This window comes from Cololabis saira, chromosome 14, assembly GCF_033807715.1.
Source record: "Cololabis saira isolate AMF1-May2022 chromosome 14, fColSai1.1, whole genome shotgun sequence".
NCBI classification, from domain to species: Eukaryota; Metazoa; Chordata; class Actinopteri; order Beloniformes; family Belonidae; genus Cololabis; species Cololabis saira.
Window position 1 is genome coordinate 19,453,580 of NC_084600.1, and position 22,438 is coordinate 19,476,017.

At 40.6% G+C, this 22,438-nt stretch overlaps 1 protein-coding gene across 1 annotated transcript in view; it reads left to right on the forward strand.

Moving 5' to 3' along the window:
- Positions 1-17,305, forward strand: part of gabra3 (gamma-aminobutyric acid type A receptor subunit alpha3) — a 152,731-nt gene extending 135,426 nt beyond the window's left edge. Inside the window, exons 8-10 of the mRNA XM_061740047.1 lie at positions 576-728; positions 6,295-6,500; positions 14,796-17,305. Of these exons, the coding sequence (XP_061596031.1) occupies positions 576-728; positions 6,295-6,500; positions 14,796-15,116 (680 nt within the window). The 3' untranslated portion in view covers positions 15,117-17,305. The remainder of the gene's footprint in view (positions 1-575; positions 729-6,294; positions 6,501-14,795) is intronic.
- Positions 17,306-22,438: the final 5,133 nt, after the last annotated feature.

Consider the following 22,438-nt stretch of genomic DNA (forward strand, 5'->3'; position numbering starts at 1 on the left):
GGAGCTTGTTTCCCTCCTATCTCTGCAACACAGATTGCAAACATGGCAATGAGAGCCAGCGCTTGGGGAAGCTGTGAATTTGTGCATTTACTGCCATCGGTGACAAATACAAGTGGGTGAGACCGACGCAGGCGTAGGGTCTTCACACCGACGGCAAAAGAGAACATGCTGCTGAATTCCTACATTTTAGAAATCGTTGACTTAGATTTGGCTTGAAAGCTGTTCAATGCTCCTTTGGGAAGAATGACTCTTAACCTTCAACAAGCCAACCTTCCAGGAAAAGCTGTCTGACAACGCTGTTGATTAATAAAAAGTACATCAAACATCCTTTCTATTCAAGGGCACAGGTGTGTATTTGCTGGGAATGTTGCTCAATAAATAGAGATCTTCATTAAAACTGTCAAAAGGAGTCCACCTCAGTGGACTGTTTCTAAACACCAAGCATCTTTTCACCAGCATTTCTCATGTTTTCACGTGGCTCATTTGTTTCCTCCCAACTGGGCACGGTTGTATTAATAATCTTCACCTTGTTTGTCTTCCTCCCTCTCTCTCTCCGCTTCTCTCCTTTCCCTCAGGAGAATACGTGGTGATGACAACATATTTCCATTTGAAACGGAAAATTGGCTATTTTGTGATTCAAACCTACCTACCGTGCATCATGACTGTCATACTGTCTCAGGTCTCCTTCTGGCTTAACAGGGAATCAGTTCCCGCTCGCACGGTCTTCGGTGAGTGTCATCTTCTTTATTAAATATCGTTCAAGTGATCGATGCATTAATCAGATCAGAGCATTTGTGGAGAGGGCTTTTTAACTACAAGTAAAGTTCTCAGCAAATCTGATACGATGCAAAAATGTGCACAGAATAACAAATATATTAAGCACTGCCTAAGGGACTTTTGTTTTGAAAAACATGATTATCTGTCTGAAGTTGCAGTTGGAAACAAAAAAAAGTCAATGAGTTTATAAGGAACAAGAAAGGGATCAAATCTCACTTCTTTGTATAAAACACTATTTCCTGATCAAATCCACACATTTAAAGCACTATTTACTATTCTACAAAAAAGCAAACTGTTAAGCAAGATTAGTTAAGAATGCAAGATCAGTTGTCACTTGATTTAAAGACATTTCCTCCGTTCCAGGAAGGCACTTAACCTTGCTTTCTGCGCCTGTGCTTTGAATACTAATGGCTTCTGTTCATGCATCCAGACCAATTAACGTTAAGAACAGCGTGTCGACTTAGATCGTCCTTTACTCAGAGATGAGTTGTAATAGCTTTGGCATTTTGATTTGGAACATGCATGAAGTCACATACAGCAGATGCGGAAGGGCATAGGAGTTCAAGAATCGCTCAGAATATAAAAACCGTCCAACCCGCAAACACCAGCAACTATGTTTTCCTTTAACAGTCATCTGAAAATCATGACAGCCATGTGAGAAATTGCTTGTCCCTCAGAATAGCGGAGAGTTGTTGTAATCGTGCGGTGAAGAGCACGCTTCAAAGCACGGCCTTTTCCTTTTCTTCATCTGAAAAACACAGTCCTTCTGAGCTGATTCATACCATCTGTGGACTTCCACTTTTCACTTTGTTGGGATGATTAAATATATCTTGATTAAAATGTAGATTATATTTTCAGACGAGATGTTATCTTTTTCAACCCAATATTTAATTTGTTTATTCCTTTGAACCCTTATTTGAAAGATAAGTACAAAAAATTATTTTAATTGTCTTCACTGACCAACTCCATTGTATCTTTTTTTATGGTCATGCCAAGTAGTGGCATGACCATATTGCAATCGTCCAAAATGGCCCAAAGGGCAATGTTGCTAGCATTTTGCTAACCAGCTAAAGTCGCAAAAGTCCCACTGCGCACCAGCGGGTGTACAGCATGACCCCGCTCTGATGTGGGAAAAAAAATCTCCAAAAAAAAAAACACGCCTGAAAAAAACATGAGAATGAAGGCGAAAGTGTTACCGTGTCAACAGTTGATAAAAATTCGAACGTTTATTGCTCGGCCAAACTTTATCGTAGAGACATCCTTCAAATTTACAAACATTCGGCCCGATTGGCACTAAAGGACCGTACAACCTCATCATGCTAATTATTACGGTTTTTGTGTTATATAACTTTCAATTTAAAAAGAAATTCCGGTTTATCGTACAGACCTCATTACAACATTGAACAACCCGGGACGCGTTGTACTCCAACATAGTTTAGTCTCATCATGCTAGCTATTACGCTTTTTGAGATATTCAACTATGCTCATTTTGATGCTAAAGGAACTTTGGATGCTTGTTGCGTGGCAACACAATATCGTAGAGACTTTGATCCAACCTTAAAAGACTCGGGTTGCTGTTGACTACAACATACTGAGGTCTCATTACGCTGTCGTTTACAGCTTTTGAGATATTGAAGCCAAATTTTCCCATTCTATCCTATGGGGCTTGTACCATGGCAGTAAAACCTATGCATTTTTATGGGGGAGAATATGAATAAATCATCCGTAAATGTGGCCCGAACCGCAACGTGCATCCAGGCCGTGGCTTGATTTATTGGTCATTATTAATAACCCCAAACATGGCCGGAACCACCTCCGACACAACCAAAACAACCTTAAACACAACCACTACAAACCAAAGCAGCAAAAGGGGACGAATGGGTAGTAGGGCATGCCCATATCAAAATTTCCCGAAATTTTCTAGTTTTTAATTATTTAAGCTGAGAGCGACGTGTTTACCGTTGTTACGTTACCCTTCTTTTAAATTACAGTTTTCAGTCTTTGAGGAGATGAAGATGTGAGTTGTTGCAGTTTCTTCAGTGAATCTCTGCCCGTTCACGCTGAATAAAAATTTCAGCTGCCCAGCAGTCCGTGGCCATCCAGCTCGCCTCTCTGGGCTGCACCACACATTTTCAGTAGGAGATCTAAAGAGCAGCCAGACCAGCACCTCTCTAGGAAGCCACAGTGTTGTAAATGGAGCAGAGCGTCCTGCTGATGTAAACACTTTCCTGAGACATCACAGGATGGTAACTTAAGTGTCAAATTCCAGTATCTTTGTACATTCATAATGATGGACTCCCACCACGTCACATCACATCATGATGCTCGCATTGGCACTTTTCATTGATACTGAGATGTGGAAAGTGGAAGTCATGAGACTGGAATATTAAGGAAGAATTTGAAGTTGTATCTGTGTGGAGAAAAAGTAAGACAAACATACATTGAACCAATGCAGCTACTTCATGTTCTGCTATAAGATCCAGTTGGACATAATGTCTCTACACTGCCTTAAGTGTAGGGACGAAAAAGAAGAATACAACTAAAGAAGAAAGTAAAGACGAAACACGTAAACAAGGGAGCTTACTTGCGCTTTTATTTGCTTTTCTAACATTCACTGTGGTCGTATCGATTGAGATTCAAATAAAACCCCTCATCTTCTACAATGGTGTAATACCCCAACAAGAACTGAACTGACTCGTCGGTACATCTATAACTTTTTCTTGTAATCTCCATGTTCACCAAATGTATTGATAGCTAAATGTTTCTTGTCCAAATCGTTAACATGAGTTGTGGTCACATGATCTATGTCCACGTGAGAGTGCTGAATGTAATTTGGAAATCCTGATTACGTTCAGGTTCTCCGGCTCCGGCTGTCTTTCAGCCAGCCGGAGAACCTCTCCTACTACAGGAACGTTTTTCACACAGTAAAGGTTCCTGAAGGCCACTTCTGCACGCCCATTCCTGTGATGGAGACGCGTGTCAACGGTCCGGCCCCGGAAAATCTATCCCCTCTAGTAGAAAAAAACGCATCTTATAGGTGGCATGTTGCCTACAGTGTTTGGATCCCATTAATTTACTGTGGAAAGAAAATGGAGTGTGGACAGGCCTATGCATTGAATCATGGGAGGATCTTGGTCAGGGGGGATTCAGGTAGCCTTAGGTGACTAACTGTTTTTAATTTAAAGTAAAAAGTCAGATTAACTGAGCGTGTTCCAGCCGGTTCACGGGTTTGCTCGTTCTGCTTTTCTGCAGCAACAAGGAATAAAGCACATTTCAGAAAACGTATGGGTGACATCACAGGGCGTCTGTGCAGTTCTTCTTATACAGTATATGATCGGTGCACAAAACCAGCTGTAACCGTTTTAAAAATTGATGTTCCATGCATACATTCTTCAGGAAATACACTTTAAATGATGATACTCTGACAGAGTTTGGCACAAAAGGAGGAGCCATCTTCACCTGGAAGAATGAAGTCTTTGATGCTGCTCCTTTTGTAACTCATCTTTGCACCTTCACCTGTCGCAGATTAATCTGATAATCTAAGGTTTTCCTGACCTCTCTTCATTGATCTCTATTTTCTGTCGATAGCAATGCATGCATCAAATTGTTAATGTAATTGTATTTCTTTTTTTAATACTGCATTTGTATGTGTTTCTGTTACATAAAGGTTCAAACTAATTAACGAGAACCGCAACTTTTGCCAAATTGTGAGATTTTGAAAACAATATAGTTATATTTGTAAATGAGAAGGATTTTGCCTTTAAAAATTACTTTAAATACAGGCAAACACTGTAATTAAAGAGAAATGTGTGATTTCTGTGATCAGGTCACGTTATTCTTGAGGCATTCATCTAAAATCACCCCCAATCTCAAATGCAACAGCTATCAATCAATCTTTTGTCACGGTTTCTAATTTTTCACCCATGACTTCTTGAAATTAGTTTTCCCTCTCCATTCTTCATGACAGTTTTCCCATTTAGCATCTGCCGTGGATCCATTTTTATCAGATGAGATGCATCAGTACAGAGGAGTGATTGTTTTTATGTGCTTGGATGGGTGACCATTGTCCGAGCCGGATCTCATTCCCCGCAGCACCAGCTGAAACGGCGGGATGTAAGAAGAAATTATCTGTGACGCTATTGGATTGATTTCCAAATTAATTTGTTTTAGCTGACAGGGATCTGCTGTTCCGTCTTTGGACACCGGCCTGCAAACGAGGCCGAGGCTGTACTGTATGTCTTTATTTGTGTATGAGCTGAAGCTTTTTGTTTTGTTTTGTTTGTTTGTTTCTTGACAACTTGAGTCTTAGAATATGGTTTGATAAAACTATTTTAATTTTGTGTATTTTAATTATTAAGTGGAAACAGATGGTTTGGTTTTCAGAACTCCACTCGAGTCAGTGTCACCACGGAACCCATTTATTATGTATTTATCAAACAAATTCAGGCCAGTTTAAAAATATAACTACTGCTCAATATGTCCCTTTTAATGGTTTAATGCTTTCAGAAGTCATTCCTGGTAGTTTGAACCTGAAAGACTGACCCAGTGCACTTGTAATGTTCATGCACCGGCGAACTGCGTCAGCAGTCTGAAGCTCAGCTTTCTGATTACAGCAGATTATGTAAAGCTCTGCAGTGCTGTGGACTGGAACACTGTTTAGTCTGTAACTTTCTTTTTTCATGCACACTTTAAACCAAAAACCTAACTAAATTATTTGTTTTTAGACAGGCACTTTTGAATCTGCCTAAAGTTTCAGTTTCATGGCTGTAGATTACTCTGTTTTGAAAAGAACAGTTAAATAGTTGGTAAGGACTGCAAACTTGTGTTAGGGACCAAAATCAAAACAAAAGACAACACAAAATGCATTTGCCAAAAAATGGCAGTCAACATTAGCACTTTATGGTCATTTTATGAACTACACCCGGTATAATCTTTAAAAAATATACTTCACGCTAGTGTTTATTTGGGTTTAATTAATATAAAAAGGATCAAAATGTATCAACATGTGATTTTCATCTTCCAAAATGAGCTTCTTGTTGTTAACTGGTTAGAAATCTCATCTCAAACTCTTATTTTGAAAATCAGTTGCATTCTTTGTGCCTTTCCTGCATCTGACTCCCTGCCAGCCATTGATTTACCATGGCTGAGAGCCAAAATAGACTAGGTGGGTAAAGTTAGTGCCACATTGTTTCTAGCGGGACAATGTTTATTGACTGGGATGCACTGCGGCAGACGCAGTGCAGCCGATCCATGGTGCTCCCACACTTGGTGGGACCCAGGAGTCAGAAACCTCAAATAGTCCCTGACAAAAGTTAATTAGCCATCTAAGAGTAGACCCAGGATGGCTTTGTCTCCAGCGTTCCTTTAAGCTGCAGACTGATCCAAATTTTCTGGAAAGATGCTGGTGAACAGGTTAGGAAAAGTTAAGCAAATTAGGGGTAAAATTTGACTGAATTTGTTTTTTTAAAAGTTAATTTAAGAGCCTCTCTTTCACTAATCTCTTCGTTCTGTCCTCAGGGGTCACTACAGTCCTCACCATGACGACCCTGAGCATCAGTGCGAGGAACTCCCTGCCCAAGGTGGCATATGCCACCGCCATGGACTGGTTCATGGCCGTGTGCTATGCGTTTGTCTTCTCGGCATTGATTGAGTTTGCTACAGTCAACTACTTCACCAAGCGCAGCTGGGCATGGGATGGGAAAAAAGAGGGCATGGAAATGAGGGTAAGACACGTCACACCTGAACATCAGATTTATCACCGCGCACCAAGATTAATGACTGCAAACATCTCCTTGCACAAACAAAACAGGTTCTCAAACAGGAATCTGCTGACATTTTTCCCTTTTTTTAATGCTTTTATTAATCCATTTGTGGATTGGATTTTATAAAAGTAAAAAAGTATAAAAGTCAAAGAAAAATTAAAAAAGGCAGACAGCCATTCAGAAAGTCACCATTTGTACAATCTAAGAGCCGTAAGGAGACATAGCAGTTTTGAAAACGCATAAAAAGTTCCTTTTTTGGAGTATTAGAGACGTTTTATTTATTCATTAACAGCCAAACGGGACAGGAGCAGAAACAGAGGTAAACATGCAGAGACGCCGGCTCTGATTTACGGCGGCAGCACATGTTCAGCTCTGTGGAGGTGGCTCCTTGTCTCCAGGAAAGATTGCAGCTCACATCCACGTTGCCACGTTATGGACTGACTGAGAGTGAGAAAACCCAATGAATCACCGCTCACAGATTTGTCATTTTGTCATTAGTGTAGTTTGTTTGCGTTGTTTTACGAGGATGTAGGAAAGGGAGCCACAAATCAGTGTTGTTTTGCTCCTGTTGTTGCCTTTTTCCTCTCTCTGCTTGACCCTCTAGAAGTTCTTGCACTTTTAGCAAAACAGCCCACAGTGGATGCACAAACCAAAACAAGTTTATCATGATTCCTATGATCTTTTATAGCCAATGGGGCTGAATGCAAACAAACAGCCGCCTGGCAGATCATCTAAACACTTTCTTTGCTGACATCATCCAACAGTTCGGTTTCTCTCGAAGTATTATTGTGATTGAGGGCAAGAAATTCCTATTTTTGTAGGACAAATTTATTTTATGTGGATCATATAAAGGACTGAATCAGGTGATTTGATTTGAACTGCTGACAAATCATCTATAAAATACAAACATGATTTATTACTGCCAAAAGTAAGATTTGGTTTTTATCATTTAGTGAAAAGACCATTGGCACTGAGTGTTATTTTTTATTTTCATTATTTTTTGTTAATGAGTGTGTTCAGCAGAGAAGATATCAAAATGTAAATTCCAGCCTTATTGTGTTTAGGAGCAATTTACAGGATAAAGTGCTGAAAGCAAGAAAACTGGCAAACACCGCTTTTACTTTGCTTTGTATTAAACTCTTCTTACTTACGTCTCATTAACCTTCAAAATATTACTTTTAAGTTGTGCTTATGTTATACATGGTCACAGCTTTTAAAACGTTAAATGAATTGATGTAGAAATGCTCCCTGCATGTCAAAAGCTCAGGCTTCGGCCGGCTCTGAATGATTCATTTGCACTGTTCCCACCGTTTCCTTGAATTTTTCATGCACGCCCACAAAAAGTCACTGTGAGGTTGTCCCGTGGGCTGCTGGCATTATATCCTGTTTCTGACCAGATTCAGCTTGAACCACTACACATGTATTTGAGAAACCTACATTTTTCTTATTCGTGTAGTCTGTAAAACTCTGCCAAAGGGCATCTTCCAAGCGGCCAATCAGAGCAGAGTGGGCTCATCGGGAGCACGTCAGCCGCTGAGAGGCTGAAAGGCTGACGGGCTGAGGCACTTTAAGTTCAATAAGACCACAAGATTAATAGTTCAGGTCTCCTGCATCAATCATAATTTTTAAAGGAGTCTCGGTCATGAAGAAAGCACCGGATGACGTAAAACCGGCGAGTCTCAGGGACGACAGAGCTGAGCTGAACATTAAGCCTAATCTGTGGTGCAGTATAGTTTTGAAAGAGAGTACAGAAGCACAGAATAAGCTTATTGCAGTGGCTAACAGTGGGGATACCTTTAATACCTGCACTGTATGGTTGCATTGATTAAACTGAATTATTTTTAGCATTACGATAAGTTACCTAAGCGCCGCAACTCATGTCTGTTGAATAGACTCACTGTCTATTATAAAAAAAATAGACAGTGATATAGTAACTTGATCCCAAACAAGTTGATATTTGATATTTCTTGCTAAACACCTGCACTAATTTAACTCTTTCTCTTTAGGACAGGTTTTCCTTGATTGTTGTTATTGTTAAAAATCGTACAGTGAAAAACAGGCTAATAACAGTCAGTAATACTGTGAAAACTTTGTTTTCTTTTTGTCATTGCCCTAAAATAGGATTGCAAAATCCTATTTTTATCTCATTTGGGAAAAATGCCATCTGGTGGAGCAGTCTATTGTTATTGATCTAGCAAAGTGCAATTCCTTGTTGTTTCCTCTTTATTTTTTTCAGAAAACAGTCTGATTATGCAATGTAGTGACAGAAATCACAATGGTTGAACTTATTTTTTGACAATATAACAAATTACACATAGAAGCAGGGGGAATGGTGGTGATCTTTATGTTTATTGTTTAATGAAAGTTTAACTTGGTCTTCTTGGGGTGGGCGTAGTGCCCGATATTACACGTCTTCTAAATTTGAAAGAGTTAAAGAAACTGTGTTGAAACCATGAATTTGGAAAATTAAGCCAATGTTCCAGCCTCTTACACCCGTATTCTTTCTAGTGACCAGCAGGGGGCGACTCCCATGACTCCAAAGGAAATAAAAAAAAACTTTATTTCAAAAAAATATTTTTAAAATTATTGTATTTGTATTATTTTATTATTTAAATCATTGTACTTTACACTTCTCACACTCAACTAATAGCCTCGGTGACCATTTGCTCTATGTATTTATGGTCTCTATTTTGGTGAATAATCTTGCCGTTTACAGTAAAACTGAGATTAAAAAAGGATATTTTTTTGGGGCAGGGCTAAATATTTCTTGCAAGTTGCTGCTGTATTGCCAAACTTGACTATGACCACAACACCAACATGTAGTTTCAAACCGTCTCATATCACAATAACAATATCCTTTTTTTTCCCCCTTCTGGGGTTACAATCATCAAGTGCACGGGAGGCTAGATTATAATGGAGCTAAAATTAGTGGAACAATCTAATTTTTTTGAGTACGTCGTCACCAAAATAATTAGGACTGATGCAACTGTGGCGGGGGGGGGAAGCTGCTGCCGCTGCTGTTGGGGGACATGAAAGCACAAATCAGCTGGAGACGAAATATAGGAAGAAGCTCATTTCTGCCGTGACAGACAGTGCTGCAAATCTATTTTTTGCTACAAACGTAAAACTGTTTGACACAATCAGTGCAGCAGCCATCCCAGTTCCCTTCCCTTACTTTCTTTTTTTTTCCTCTTTTTTTGTTTTTTTTTTCTTCTTGATAGTTTGACGTTCAGTCTTGACAGGCGGAAACACAATACTGCAGCCATGGGACTTTTCAGCGGGCAGGGATAATTTTTTTTTTTCCCTTTTTGATGGCTCGTCTTAATGGCGACAGCATGGACTGCGTTCTCGGGGGCTGTGCTGAGCACGCAGTTGTCATGATAGATAAAAAAGAATGGGGTCACAGAAAGCGACAACACGCTCCCGTCACACTCCCACCGCAAGAGCGATCGGCTGGATAGCAAAGCCGTCAAACTTCAGATACTTTTTCTTTCTTCAACATGCGGAGAAAAAGATAGATTAAACAGGAGGAGAAACTGTATGGGGGAAAGGTGCTTTAAGCTCACAACCGCTGCAACCACACCGTGACTCCCAGGCTTCTCTTTTACATCTCCGCTGGTGAATAATAGACAGGATTATTCAAACTGATTTACTCTGCCAGTTTTGAAGTGTTTGCTCCATTTTTCTTCCTTTCTTGCCACCTAACGCTCTGTCGGATGAGCCATTGACCTAATTAGCTCCCCTTTTGCCCGCTGAAGGTGTTCTTATTGCAGGAATAAGTCTGCAGGGAGCATTTGGTGGGAAAGTCAGTGAGTTTTCCCGCTCCGTGAAACATGATTGGACACCACGGTGCGAGATATTAAGTGCTGTTTGCGTCAGCAGAGGAGGGAGTATCGGCTGGTTGTGCACTGGCTTTCTCCGCTGGAGCCGCAGCGCCAACACAGTTCCACACGTACCCACACCTGCAGCACAAATGAGTTCATCCGCTGACATTTTGACAGAGCGCTCGCTCTGAAAGCAGCGGCTCCGTTCATCACTCCTGACAGACGTGAGTCGGCATGAAAATGCTACTCTGACATCACTTTTATTGGGGAGGTTTAATGAACTCAGGTGGAAAAGACAAAGATGACTTTCCATTTCTGGAGACATCTTTGTCATTACTTTTGGAGATCGGAATCGTTCCACACCTTTTTGTTGTTAGACGAAGAAGTGTCACAGTTAATTATTTGCCTCCTGGGACACTTCCGCCAACTCTTCTAATAATAACCTTTCGTAATATATCGTGACGACGAGGTTACATCCGACTAATTGTCCTAAATCATGCAGGAGGGCTGAAAAGAAGATGCATATCTTTTTTTTTAATGAGCTGTCTGCAAACAAGGAAGAAACAAAGAACCACAAAATAAGGTGATAGAGGAGACGCAAAAGAATAAAGTGAACATGGGGTTAGATAAGAAAGGTGAGAAAAAAAAACCTCATTAAGGCTGAGATTACATACAGTGTTTGTGATATCATGGCGGTAACTCTGGTGAGGAAAGCTCTTCATTGTCCCTTCCGTTAAGAGCACAACAGCCGCACTTGTTCACATACTGCACACTTCTGTCCTCGTCATTAAGATCCTAGTCATTGTGTTTGAAGGGATCAGCATTCAAATGAGTTGGAGTTGCAAATATTGTTTTGGAGAAACTGAAAATGTTACATTCAGGGAAATATGAACATATTCCAAATGGGAAGATTTCCAGTGAGATCAATGGGGATAGATGGGAATTAAAAAATTCTTACAACACTAATCCTATTGTATAGATATACAATATTGACATTTTTGATGGTCCTATACAGATATGCATGGAAAGTGATGCTTTTTTTTTAATCACATTTTTGACTGTGATTGAAAAGTAGGTTGAACTTAACTCTGTGCATAAATGTGTAGTTAAATAAATTACTTTAGTATTCTGGATTGGTTAATATAACGTTTCCGTTCTTGTATGATTAAAAAAAAAACTTGCTAGCAGAAGAAATATTATCACAGATAAGAGCAAGCTACCAAGGTAGTTAGCCCCCTGAACTGAGTTTTTCCAATCCCAAATAGGCCACACCAAGCTTGGATTTGTGTATCTGGGAGCTGAAAAACCCACGTCAGAGTACCGCTACTGGAACAACATGTTTGACGAAGCCACAGCCCAACTCGCTGACCTACATCCCTGAAAATGGTGGGGGGGGATCAGATCTATCAACACCATCACAGGAAAACATCTTAAAACTACTTTTAGCCATTGTTGCACACCAATCTAACTAACACCACATCATTCTGATCTTTCTTCTCCACCATTAGGGCACGTTGATGAAATTTACTCTGACTTTGAACTGAATCTTTTCTTTGATTAATGACGTCTCACAAGTCTACAAAAACAGAACTCGAGAGGAAAACACAAAAACATCTGATATAACGCCGCTAGCTGCCGTACGTTTTACTCGCATGCTCCAGTCCTGCAGCGCAGATAGGCTTGTGCTTTTTTTCTGTTGGGCCACACGATGGCTTTGTGGTTTCCTCACAGCTGGAAGGTTCCTGGTGTGATGGGTCTTTCAGTGTGAAGTCTGCACGTTCTCCCTGTGGTAATGTAGGTTTTCTTCAGGGACTCCAGCTTCTTCCAACAGTCCCAAAACGTATTTGAGGTTAACTGGAGATTCTAAGTCGTCCATGTGAGTGTGCGTGGTGATTTGTTTGTGTGTGGCCCTGTGGTAAACCCGTCCAGATTGTACTCCTGCCTTTTGCTTAAATACAGCTGGGATAGACGCCAGGAGATAATGCACATAAATTCTCACTAAATCTGATAAAAAAAATTCAACTTTGTAAATTCCTTGAATTTAGAAAACCTTGGCTGAAAAGTGTAGTTTAATAAACCCCTCCAAAAGTACAAACACACACTCCAGCAAGGACACGAGTGGGGACAAACTGCAGTCCAAATGTTTTTATACCCATATTCTCGCATACTTCCATCTACAGGACTGTCTCAGAAAATTAGAATATTGTGATTTTCTGTAATGCAATTACAAAAACAAAAATGTCATACATTCTGGATTCATTACAAATCAACTGAAATATTGCAAAGCCTTTTATTATTTTAATATTGCTGATCATGGCTTACAGCTTAAGAAAACTCAAATATCCTATCTCAAAAAATTTGAATATTCTGGGAATCTTAATCTTAAACTGTAAGCCTTAATCAGCAATATTAAAATAATAAAAGGCTTGCAATATTTCAGTTGATTTGTAATGAATCCAGAATGTATGACATTTTAGTTTTTTTTAAATTGCATTACAGAAAATAAAGAACTTTATCACAATATTCAAATTTTCTGAGACAGTCCTGTATTTAATTAAGCCAACACCTCATTTCGAATAGCAGAGGGTGACAGACTGTCCCAAGGTTCTGTTACATGCTCACGTGAACACGCTGAGCGCCAAACGGTGGGACACAGCGAGGCATGATTGCCCCCAGGACACTTAATCACACTCAGAAATGTTGAAGCTTTTGCGGAAGTTTTGCAGAAGTTACAAAAACAAGGTCAGTACATGCATTGTATTTGAATTTTGTTGTTGCTCATTTAGCCTGCAGCTAGCCGAATCACAGTGCACAGGGATCCTTGGGCAGAAGTGAATTATGTGCAGTGTCACATTAGGTTCATAGAAACATGCATACAGCCCGATGCCACAGACGGTTTCCTCAATAATTAGACCATAGATTACTGCAGATGACAGCCCGGCTAAAAAGCAACAGAAAATGACTCTGTGCAGCTCATTTGTCTGGCCTGATGTGCAAAGAACATCCTTAATGCTGAAGACGGAAGAGTCCACTGAGCTATGATTAAGGTCATATGACTTATTACAGTAGTAATTAGTTTTTTCTGCTGATGTAAGGCGTCACTGTGATAGAAGAGGTTTGTGATGTGTTGGATGGGACAGTATCCGGTTATCTGGGAGCACTGGTGTGAACCCTCGACTGTCTGGGAGCTTGTTAGACCTCAGCATGGCTTGCTGTTGATGGAGAGGGAACAGAGGGAAGGATCTGTTACATCTTGCTGTCAAGGTTTTTTGTTTTGTCTTTTGTGGGGGTCGGTTGCTTCCATCTTCCTGGAGGAAAAAAAAAAAAATCAACATCCCTGTCACAGCTATTATATTAGTCTGCGACAACTATTTGAGTTAAATTTATAGTGACTCGTGTGAAGGTATGTGAATATTGACGATGAAAGCCAAACGAGACATTTAGGCGAGAGCAGCGTGCTGAAAGAGATTCGCTGTGAAGCATGCTGGAAGAGAGGAGGCTTGAGCTATGCTCATTAAAAAGATGGAAAGGAGGAAAATTAAATGAAGCCAGACAAAAAGATGGAAGAAAAAAATCCGAGCGGGGCTCACATCGAAATCTGAGAAATTGATAGTCTCTGTTACGTGCGTGCGCTGTTTTGGTGTGGATGCAGATGCTGTAAGAGGCCACAGCGGGGTTGGACAGTGTGAGGCGATACGCGCTCTGTAATCAGGCTCAACGCCCCGCTGTGCGTCGCGCTCCACTCCATCAAGTCGTGCACGTCGGGTTATATGAGAGCAGCACACTTAGCAAATAAAACTGTGGTTTCCTGTGTGATTTCAAAAGGAGGGAGAGAGTAATCATGACTCTACAGCTTCTTCTATCGCGCGCAGCCTTTTGTTGTGTGTGTTTTATCACAAGTAGTTTGCCTGAAGGGGCCCCGCTGCTCTGATTGATACCGTTTGTCAGAGTTTTTTGTTTTCCTGATCCTGCTCTGTTCTGTTACCGTTTCTGTTAGAGCATCAGACGCCAGTCCAGAAATTAGAACTGTCCCTATTCACCTTATTTTCTTGTGATATTTTCTTTTTTTTCTTTTTACATCATGACATCGTCCTTCTGCAGTCCAGATTTCTATAATTTAGTTTTGATTTGAGGATATAAACAGTGTGAAATGTTCAGCAGTAATTCCAGCTGGACACTTGATGAATAGAGTATGTGGGTTGGGTAATTTTAATATATTTGGTAAACTTTTTTTCTTTTCTACTTTTCTTTTCAGGAACCGTTTCAGGCTAACATGGCCAGGATTAAAGATATGGTTAGGCTTTTGTTCTGTTCTTGTGTGTGTCGTGTCTCGTGGTGTTGCTTCTATTTCCTCTTTATGAGTTCAAATGGAAGTATGGTTCAGTCTGGTGCCTCGTCAGCTGACGGCCTTTCCCGCTCTCTTCCTTTCCAGAGGAGAGAATCCGCCACCTTGTCCAAAAAGGCAAACAACACCTTCAACATTGTCGGGACCACTTACGCCATCAACGTAGCCAAAGACCACGGTTTAACGACCATTTCCAGGAGCGCCGCCGGGGCATCGGTCAAACACTCTTACCTGCACAGAATGGACGACCCCTACACGGAGGCCAAGAAGTCCTACAACCGCGTCAGCAAAGTGGACAAGATCTCGCGCATCATTTTCCCCGTCCTGTTCTTCATTTTCAACTTGGGCTACTGGGCTACGTACGTCAACAGAAAGCCCGCTATCATGAAGGCGAACAACCTAAACTGAATTTCACCTAATGTTAGGCTCGATCTGGTCTACTTTGGAGGGTTTGCAGAAGATCAAGTCCATCACATCTTGATGTGTGTATGTGTGTGCGTGCATGTTATATGCATCTGTCTTTTTCTTAAAGCAGCACAAGGGACATGTTTTCACATTAAGATTATCAGTTTCAATCTCAGTTGAAGGAGTATTTGCTTACTTTTAGGAAGCGTCACTTGGCTCTCGAGGTTTCCCGCTGCTACCATTGGCAAAAACCCTGCAGAGTGACGTTGGACTGCCGTCCCCGTGGGACGACTGCGTGCTACTGTGTCACGCACCAATGGTGACGAAGGTAGCTCACGGTGGACATCGTCGCAGAGGTGACTAGGGCTCAAGGAAACTATTCCAAAACCGAAAATGTGAGCGTGAACCGAGCAAGAAACCAAAAGAAACTAAGTCTTAAACAGCGTTGCATGTGGGACTTACCCTCCGCACCAATAGGGGGACCTCCTGAGCTAAAAATGTCAAAAGTTCCTTTTTGCTGCTTTAAGTATTTGATATTTTGCACGTCTGTGTAGATGGAAGGCAAAGTTCAACATGCATTAGACTCACATGTAGCTGTGGACCCTGGAGGAAGCACATTCTCACATATGCCTGGGTTTGTGCAGCGTTTCTACTGTCCCACCCCCCCACCCCCTCCACGCTTAGCTCCGTAAGTAACCGAGTGTTCCTTTTCCATTTTCTGGGGTAGTCAAACTGTGCCCTCGCTGTGTTTTGACATGTTTGGGTTTTGCTTTTAGTGCGTTAAAAATAAACACACGCTTTAAGTTCTCGTTGGAGCTCATTACCAGAGATGAGGCGCTGACACATCCACGAAGCTGACGACGCGTACGCACGCAGATGCTACATTAAATGCTGGCAGAGCCTTTCGCTGGTCGCTTCGCCATGCTCTGTCGGTTGGGCTGTATAGATTTGTGGGAACATCATTAATAATTGTCGGCGTCTGGCCGTCAGCTCGCGCTGAATCCCAGCAGTCCCGGTGCGGTCTGGGTCTCTCGGCTGCCTGCGCTCTTTGTAGTCCGCAGGCTCTTATTGTTTCAACTGGCTGAATGCGTTCAATGACAGAAAAGCTATGTGCCTTGGTAAGTTCACTCATCACAAAGAAAATGGCTTGGACGTTCTTACATTTGCTTTGTACAACACATATATACACGCAGACTCTGTATACTGCACCATCGAGCAGCTCATGGAAGGAAAAAAGGCACAAAGTGTTAAATTACCCATCAGTATGAGGGGTTAACAGACCTCCGCCTGTGAACACAAAGAGATCCGGTGTACAATTATTATGAGCATTTCTGTTCTTACATGGTACAACAAGGTACCGCGTCATACTGAATTATGAACTGCAGATTTGTGTGTGTACTCCATAGACATGTAGATTACATTACATGTTTAATCAAGCAGTTATTGTCTTTTCTTACAGTCTTTTGTGAGCAGGAACCTTGAAGCTTTTATTTCCTCACTGTTCCACAAGTGTCATAAGCACGATTTTGATTCATGCCATTCTTAAACCGGTTTTTGTGTGAGGTGTTATGGTGTTGACCGGATTGTCTTCATGCAGTGTGCTGCATTGGATTTGTGTTTTGTACTAGACAACAAAAGACAAAATGTTAGTAACACAGTATTTTATGAACAACTGGAGACAATTGCAATGCAAAACTTCAACTGGGTGGAGTGCATATTGCTTGGAGATCATATGTATAACAATTGTGCTGCACACTTATTCAATTTTTTTAAATCGCACATATGATTTTGGAAAAAAATTGCATGTAAATTGGTTTAATATTTTGAAATCACGAAACAGGGAAACCAGAAACTAGGAAACATCTTCCTCTCTGGAAGAGATTAGCTTGTTTTGGACTCCAGATGGTACCGATCTTGAGGACAGACTGAAGAAATCCCTCCAAATTCTTCCTCAAAAGTGACAGAAAACTCACCTTAAACTAACTCATCTGCTGCAACAGGTCCTTGTTATTAACTGCAAACCCTAGACGGTTCAATATGGCTATTTTAGATGGATATTTGGGAAATATGGCAAGAGATTCCTCAAAAACGACTCTTTCTGCAGTCTGTTTGGCCAGTGCAGCACAGACCTGAAATCTGATTAGCTGTTTTATTTTATGTTTGTCATTGACTTTTAAAGGGCACAATCTGGAGTTGGATTTCAAACATTTATGTAATTTTTTTTAAATTGACAGATTTAACTAACAACTTGTTCATCATTAATTATTGTAACATCAGATTTTGTCTCCACAGCGACAAGTGTCTTGTGTGTAACTTTTGTTTAATTTTTTCAGCGTGACATCCGTGTATGTGAGTGATAGTCTGTATTGAACTGTTGAATGTGACGCGTGTTTAAACTGAAGTCACATAAAACAGACCTGTTTTCTAAATAGTTTTGATCGTCCAGACTCTAGTGCTGTAAATGAGACTCCAACATGCAGTTAATCTCATCAAATCAGAGAGTAAGAGCTATTGTGGCCTCAGGTCATGTACCGTACAGCGTAGCCGTCATAGGTTTATGCATGACCATCTGTACATGTTCATGTCTGCAGTCTGCACCCTCCAGTTAAATTGTCAAACAAACATATGCTCAGTAACATCATCATCCCAGTCACTCGCTACCTGCACACACCCAGCTGCATACAAGCTCCTAAACTCCTGGTACTTATGCATTCTGGTGATTCTGTATTTTAATGCTGGATTGAAGTTCTGACAGTGTTTTCTCTCATTTGAAAGCAAACACACACTGAGATTGATTAAAAAAGTATGTGGCAATACCACTTCTGACCATGTGGGCTTAAATATCTGCTGTTTGTTTTTTATTTATGTATTTATTTATTTAAGAGGGACAACGCACATTGATTGACATGAGCACTTGAGTCCATCATGTTAATGTGCCAGATTTAGCCATACAGGCTAATTTACATCTGCAGTCCCTGGCAGGTTGATGGCATATGTAAAAACATTGAAAAACACACACTAAAACCCTAAAACAAAGAGTACAAACAATTAGTAAAACTATGACACTGCGAATAATGAAAAACAACATAAAAGAATTATAGCACACAAACACAAACAGGTATAAAAACAATAAACTGAGCCCTATACCAGATTATGACAGCATGTTTGATTATCCAGTTTGACAAAATAGCTTCTGACAATATTGTGCTAATGAGCAAAGATGTTCTGACGTGTTTTGTAATACCACTTCCTCCCCCTTAAAGGAGCATGAGGCAGGATTGAGGCAGGATTTATGAAAAAAATGTGTATACGTTTTAAGTATTCTAGTAATAATGTCAGATGAAGCGTTCCAAACCAAAAAGAATGAGCCCTCTAGTGTATCTCTCCGTTGCCTTGAACAGGCTGTGTGCTGCAAAATGTGCTGCAATTCCGGACCAGAATTTCCCGCGCTGGGCTGCGGATGTGACGTCACGTGCAGTGACGTGCAGTACCCCCGACGGGTGGCGCTAGAGAGTCTCATTTCTTAAAAGGAGCCTCATGCAAACTCCATTGTATCTGGAGACTGGCCAATCCCTCAGTGATGTCACCCATACCTTTTCTGAAGGGTGACTTTGAAGCATCTTTTTCATCTCTCTTAACTGATACGCAATATTGGCAGGTACTCCCGGTTAATCCAAAAATGGGAAAATTAGCAAAAAAAAGCAGGCATGGAAGCTGGCTGAAGCCATGTCCACTTTAGCTCAGGAGAAGGGTTGTACCACACCAGAAGAGTTTATATAAAGCAGTACATGTATTTCTAATATAATTGATTGAAAGTCGGCTCAGTCAATGGATAGCCGTTATCACCTCCTCGTCCGTAATTAGCAAAGCAACCAGCCATTTGTATTAACCCAGCGTTGGCTAAATGTGATTGTCATTAATGATTTCACCCTCAAGTAAACATGTTAAATGGTATATGCCGCTGTAAATGTCTCACAGCAGCTCTGGAGATATTTTGGCGAGGTTCAGCTAAAGGAGCTGGGAGGAACGCTAACTAACGCTGACATGGCTGTGTACGAAGAAAAATGGGCTTCAAAAACCAATGTGACCTAATGCTTCATCCATTGTTACATGTCTATGCTTATGATGCAAAGCAATGTGCCCTTATATTCTGATCAAATTTTAGTCATAGGAAGAAGTTACTGTCATTCAAATATACAGAGTATATCAAACAAAAGTCCATGGCTGACAACAGCAATGATACATTTACAAAACAGGCTAAAAAAGATGAAGAATTAGTGACCAATAATAAATAACTAAAAAGGAACATCGAATACAAACAATATGAATGGCCAGGGGCGCCTCCAAAAATGTTTCATAGGGGGGGCCAGATGGGGCCACATAAATTCTTGGGGTGGACACCAAAACTAAAAGCCGTCATTGCAGGATTGTATTATACTGTTGTAGTATAAGGGCTCAGAAATACTTACTACTGATATACTTAGGTTTATTACGGAAGAGTATTAGGACCATGCAAGAGAAAAAATATTTGAGAGGGGAAGATTTTTTTTTATTGTGCACTTCGAGAAAAAAGTTGAAATGTCGAGAAAAAAGTCGAAATGTTGAGATTAATGTTGAAATACAATTTCAAGAATAAAGTCGAAATTTCGTGAATAAAGTCGAAATTTCGAGAATAAAGTTGAAATACATTTCGACTTTTTTCTCGAAATTGTACTTCAACATTAATACCTACATTTCGACTTTTTCCTCGACATTCCGACTTTTTTCTTGACATTTCGACTTTTTTCTCGAAGTGCATAATGAAAAAAAAATCTTCCTCCTCTAAAATATTATTTTTATTTTTCTCCTGCCTGGTCCTAATACTTCCATAGGGGTGGCCAGTGGGGGAGGCCAGCAAATTTGTAGGGGGGGCCGTGGCCACCCTTGGCCACCCCCTGGTGGCGCCACTGTGAATGGCTATGAACAAATTTAACAGATGGCAAAAAAGGAGCGAGTATGAATAGAAAAATGTAGTGAGTATGAAAGTGACGGTAGCTCCTGAATATGCCCCTGAACCTCCCACAGGCCAGTGGTGTAAACAGAGTGTGATGGAGGTATGAGGTATCACAGAGGATGTTTCTGGCTCTGGAGACTGTGTCCTGGATAGAGAGGATAGAGAAGATCAAATCATTTTTTTCTGCCGTCCTCAGCCCTCCAGTCGGAGGCCCTGCAGCCTCCACAGCTACTGGAGACGGTCAGTGAGGAGGTCCAGTACCTTGTTGCAGGGGGGGGACTGAAGCCCACGTATCCCACTCTACCGGCCGCTGTGGGATGATGGTGTTAAATGCTGAGCTGAAGTCGAGAAACAGCATCCGCACATGCGTGTTCCTCTCCATCAGGCGTGCCAGGCTCAGGCTAAGAGCTGACGCCCCATCCGGCCTTATGTCTTGTTGTCGCTGAAATCACATTAGAAACGGGGGCTGCCAGAGCTGGAAGGTGAACTGGCAGAGGTCTGATCACACACGGCAGGGATCATCAAGGAGCCAGTGGTTGCCAACTGATGCAGTGTATGGATCCACAGGGGTCCGTCTATGCCCTGACATGCTTACTAGTGTTATCTCGGATTCTTTATGATTGAATTTGTCTTATCCTCATTTAGGTTCTTGATACCAAAGCATTTGAAACAAGTGTTGCTGGAGTTAAATGCTGATGGCGTCAGCTCTGATTGAGCACCAGTGGAACCTTCAACTAAGTTGAGATTGTTTAACTTTTCAAGGCCAACTCTCAGCTGGTCGTGGCGGTCTGTATTACCAACATAACAACATGTAAAATAAGAAAAAACATGCTCTTTTATGGTCTTTAATCCCAGCTCAGAAGTCAGAAGTACTAAGCGTCAAATTACTAAACTGAGGACATTGAGCCATGCCAGCTGCCAATCAAAAAAATATGCCCATAATCAATTATGAATTTGTTGCTTTATGTAATTTTTCCTGAAGTGTAACATAAACCTTCAATCCAGTGAATAGGAAAACTTAAAATTGCCGTTATTTCCAGGTTTGATTCAGACTAGCAAACTGGATATAAGTCACTGGTTCTCCTTATTCCAGGAGCTGACACATGAACGCTCTTGTGATATTTTGCCTCGTGTGGTCAAAAGTGGTAATGCTACAAAGAGTGGCCTCAACAACTGGCTTAAAAAAAAATCTCAATGTGGTTCCAAGTCAGTAAAATACACAAAAATGATGGTCCAAATTGGATTTATTATCCTTCATAACTAATCATTGCTCAGTCGTTGAAATTATTATTTGTAAGTCATTCCATGATGATTAAATTGTTAAATTGCACTTACAATAGAAGTGAAGCAGGATCAACATCTCTTGTTAAACCAGCGTCCCATTTTTCCAATCAGCACAGCAAATGGTTTACAAATATGTGGAAAGGGGATTATAAAATCTATTTTTTTTTAGAAAAATTGATTTTATATTTTCAAACAAGAGCTCAGTTTGATCAGTCATAGCAAATACTTCCATGCAATTCTGAACAGACGTCATGGGGATGACAGTGTGGGCCTTTTTAAATTGAACACATTCAATGAATCAACATTGCCATGAATCACCCCTTTTTTAGACTCAGTTTTCCTCATTTTTGCCTTAAATAAACAAATTCATCATACATTTGCTGATGGAGTGTAAAGCCTTTTGCCTGCAGCTAATTCAGGATCCGATGACACACAGCTCTAATGTTTATGTATGATTTGTCTGAGTAATGGAAAAGGGAGACTTGAGCCAGACAGCTCTCAGCAATAGTTGCTGAACAGTATTTGTAAAATAGCTTGCTTCAAAGATGCAGTAATCTTCGTCTGAGTAACGCAAACACATTAATAATGCACGTCGTTGATGTGACCGTAACATCTTCAGATCTGGTAAACTGAGAAAACCAAAGATTATGTGAAAGGAGAAGTATTATGTATTTTTTTTCTTCCCCACAACAGTTCCTTGAGGTCATAATATAGAAACAGGTCTTAAACGGGGCTAAAGCCCTCGTTTCAACCAGAGCTGTTCAATGATGGTCAATAATCACATTTAATCTCAATTCAGATTTTTTAATTTGATATGTTCCAGTCATCACATGACTTGCATTAATACATGAAAACATTAATTCATCATGTTTTATGTTGTTTATAGATAGATATGAAATTGATGACTAATGGATCTATCACATTGAACCAAATATTTAAAATTCCTTCTACTGTTTTTCATTTGTCAGTATGCACGCCTAGACTGTGTTCAATTGTGTGTTTGCCTGTAGTTGAAAATAAGGGAAAACACTTGCAGAACTGCACGCCT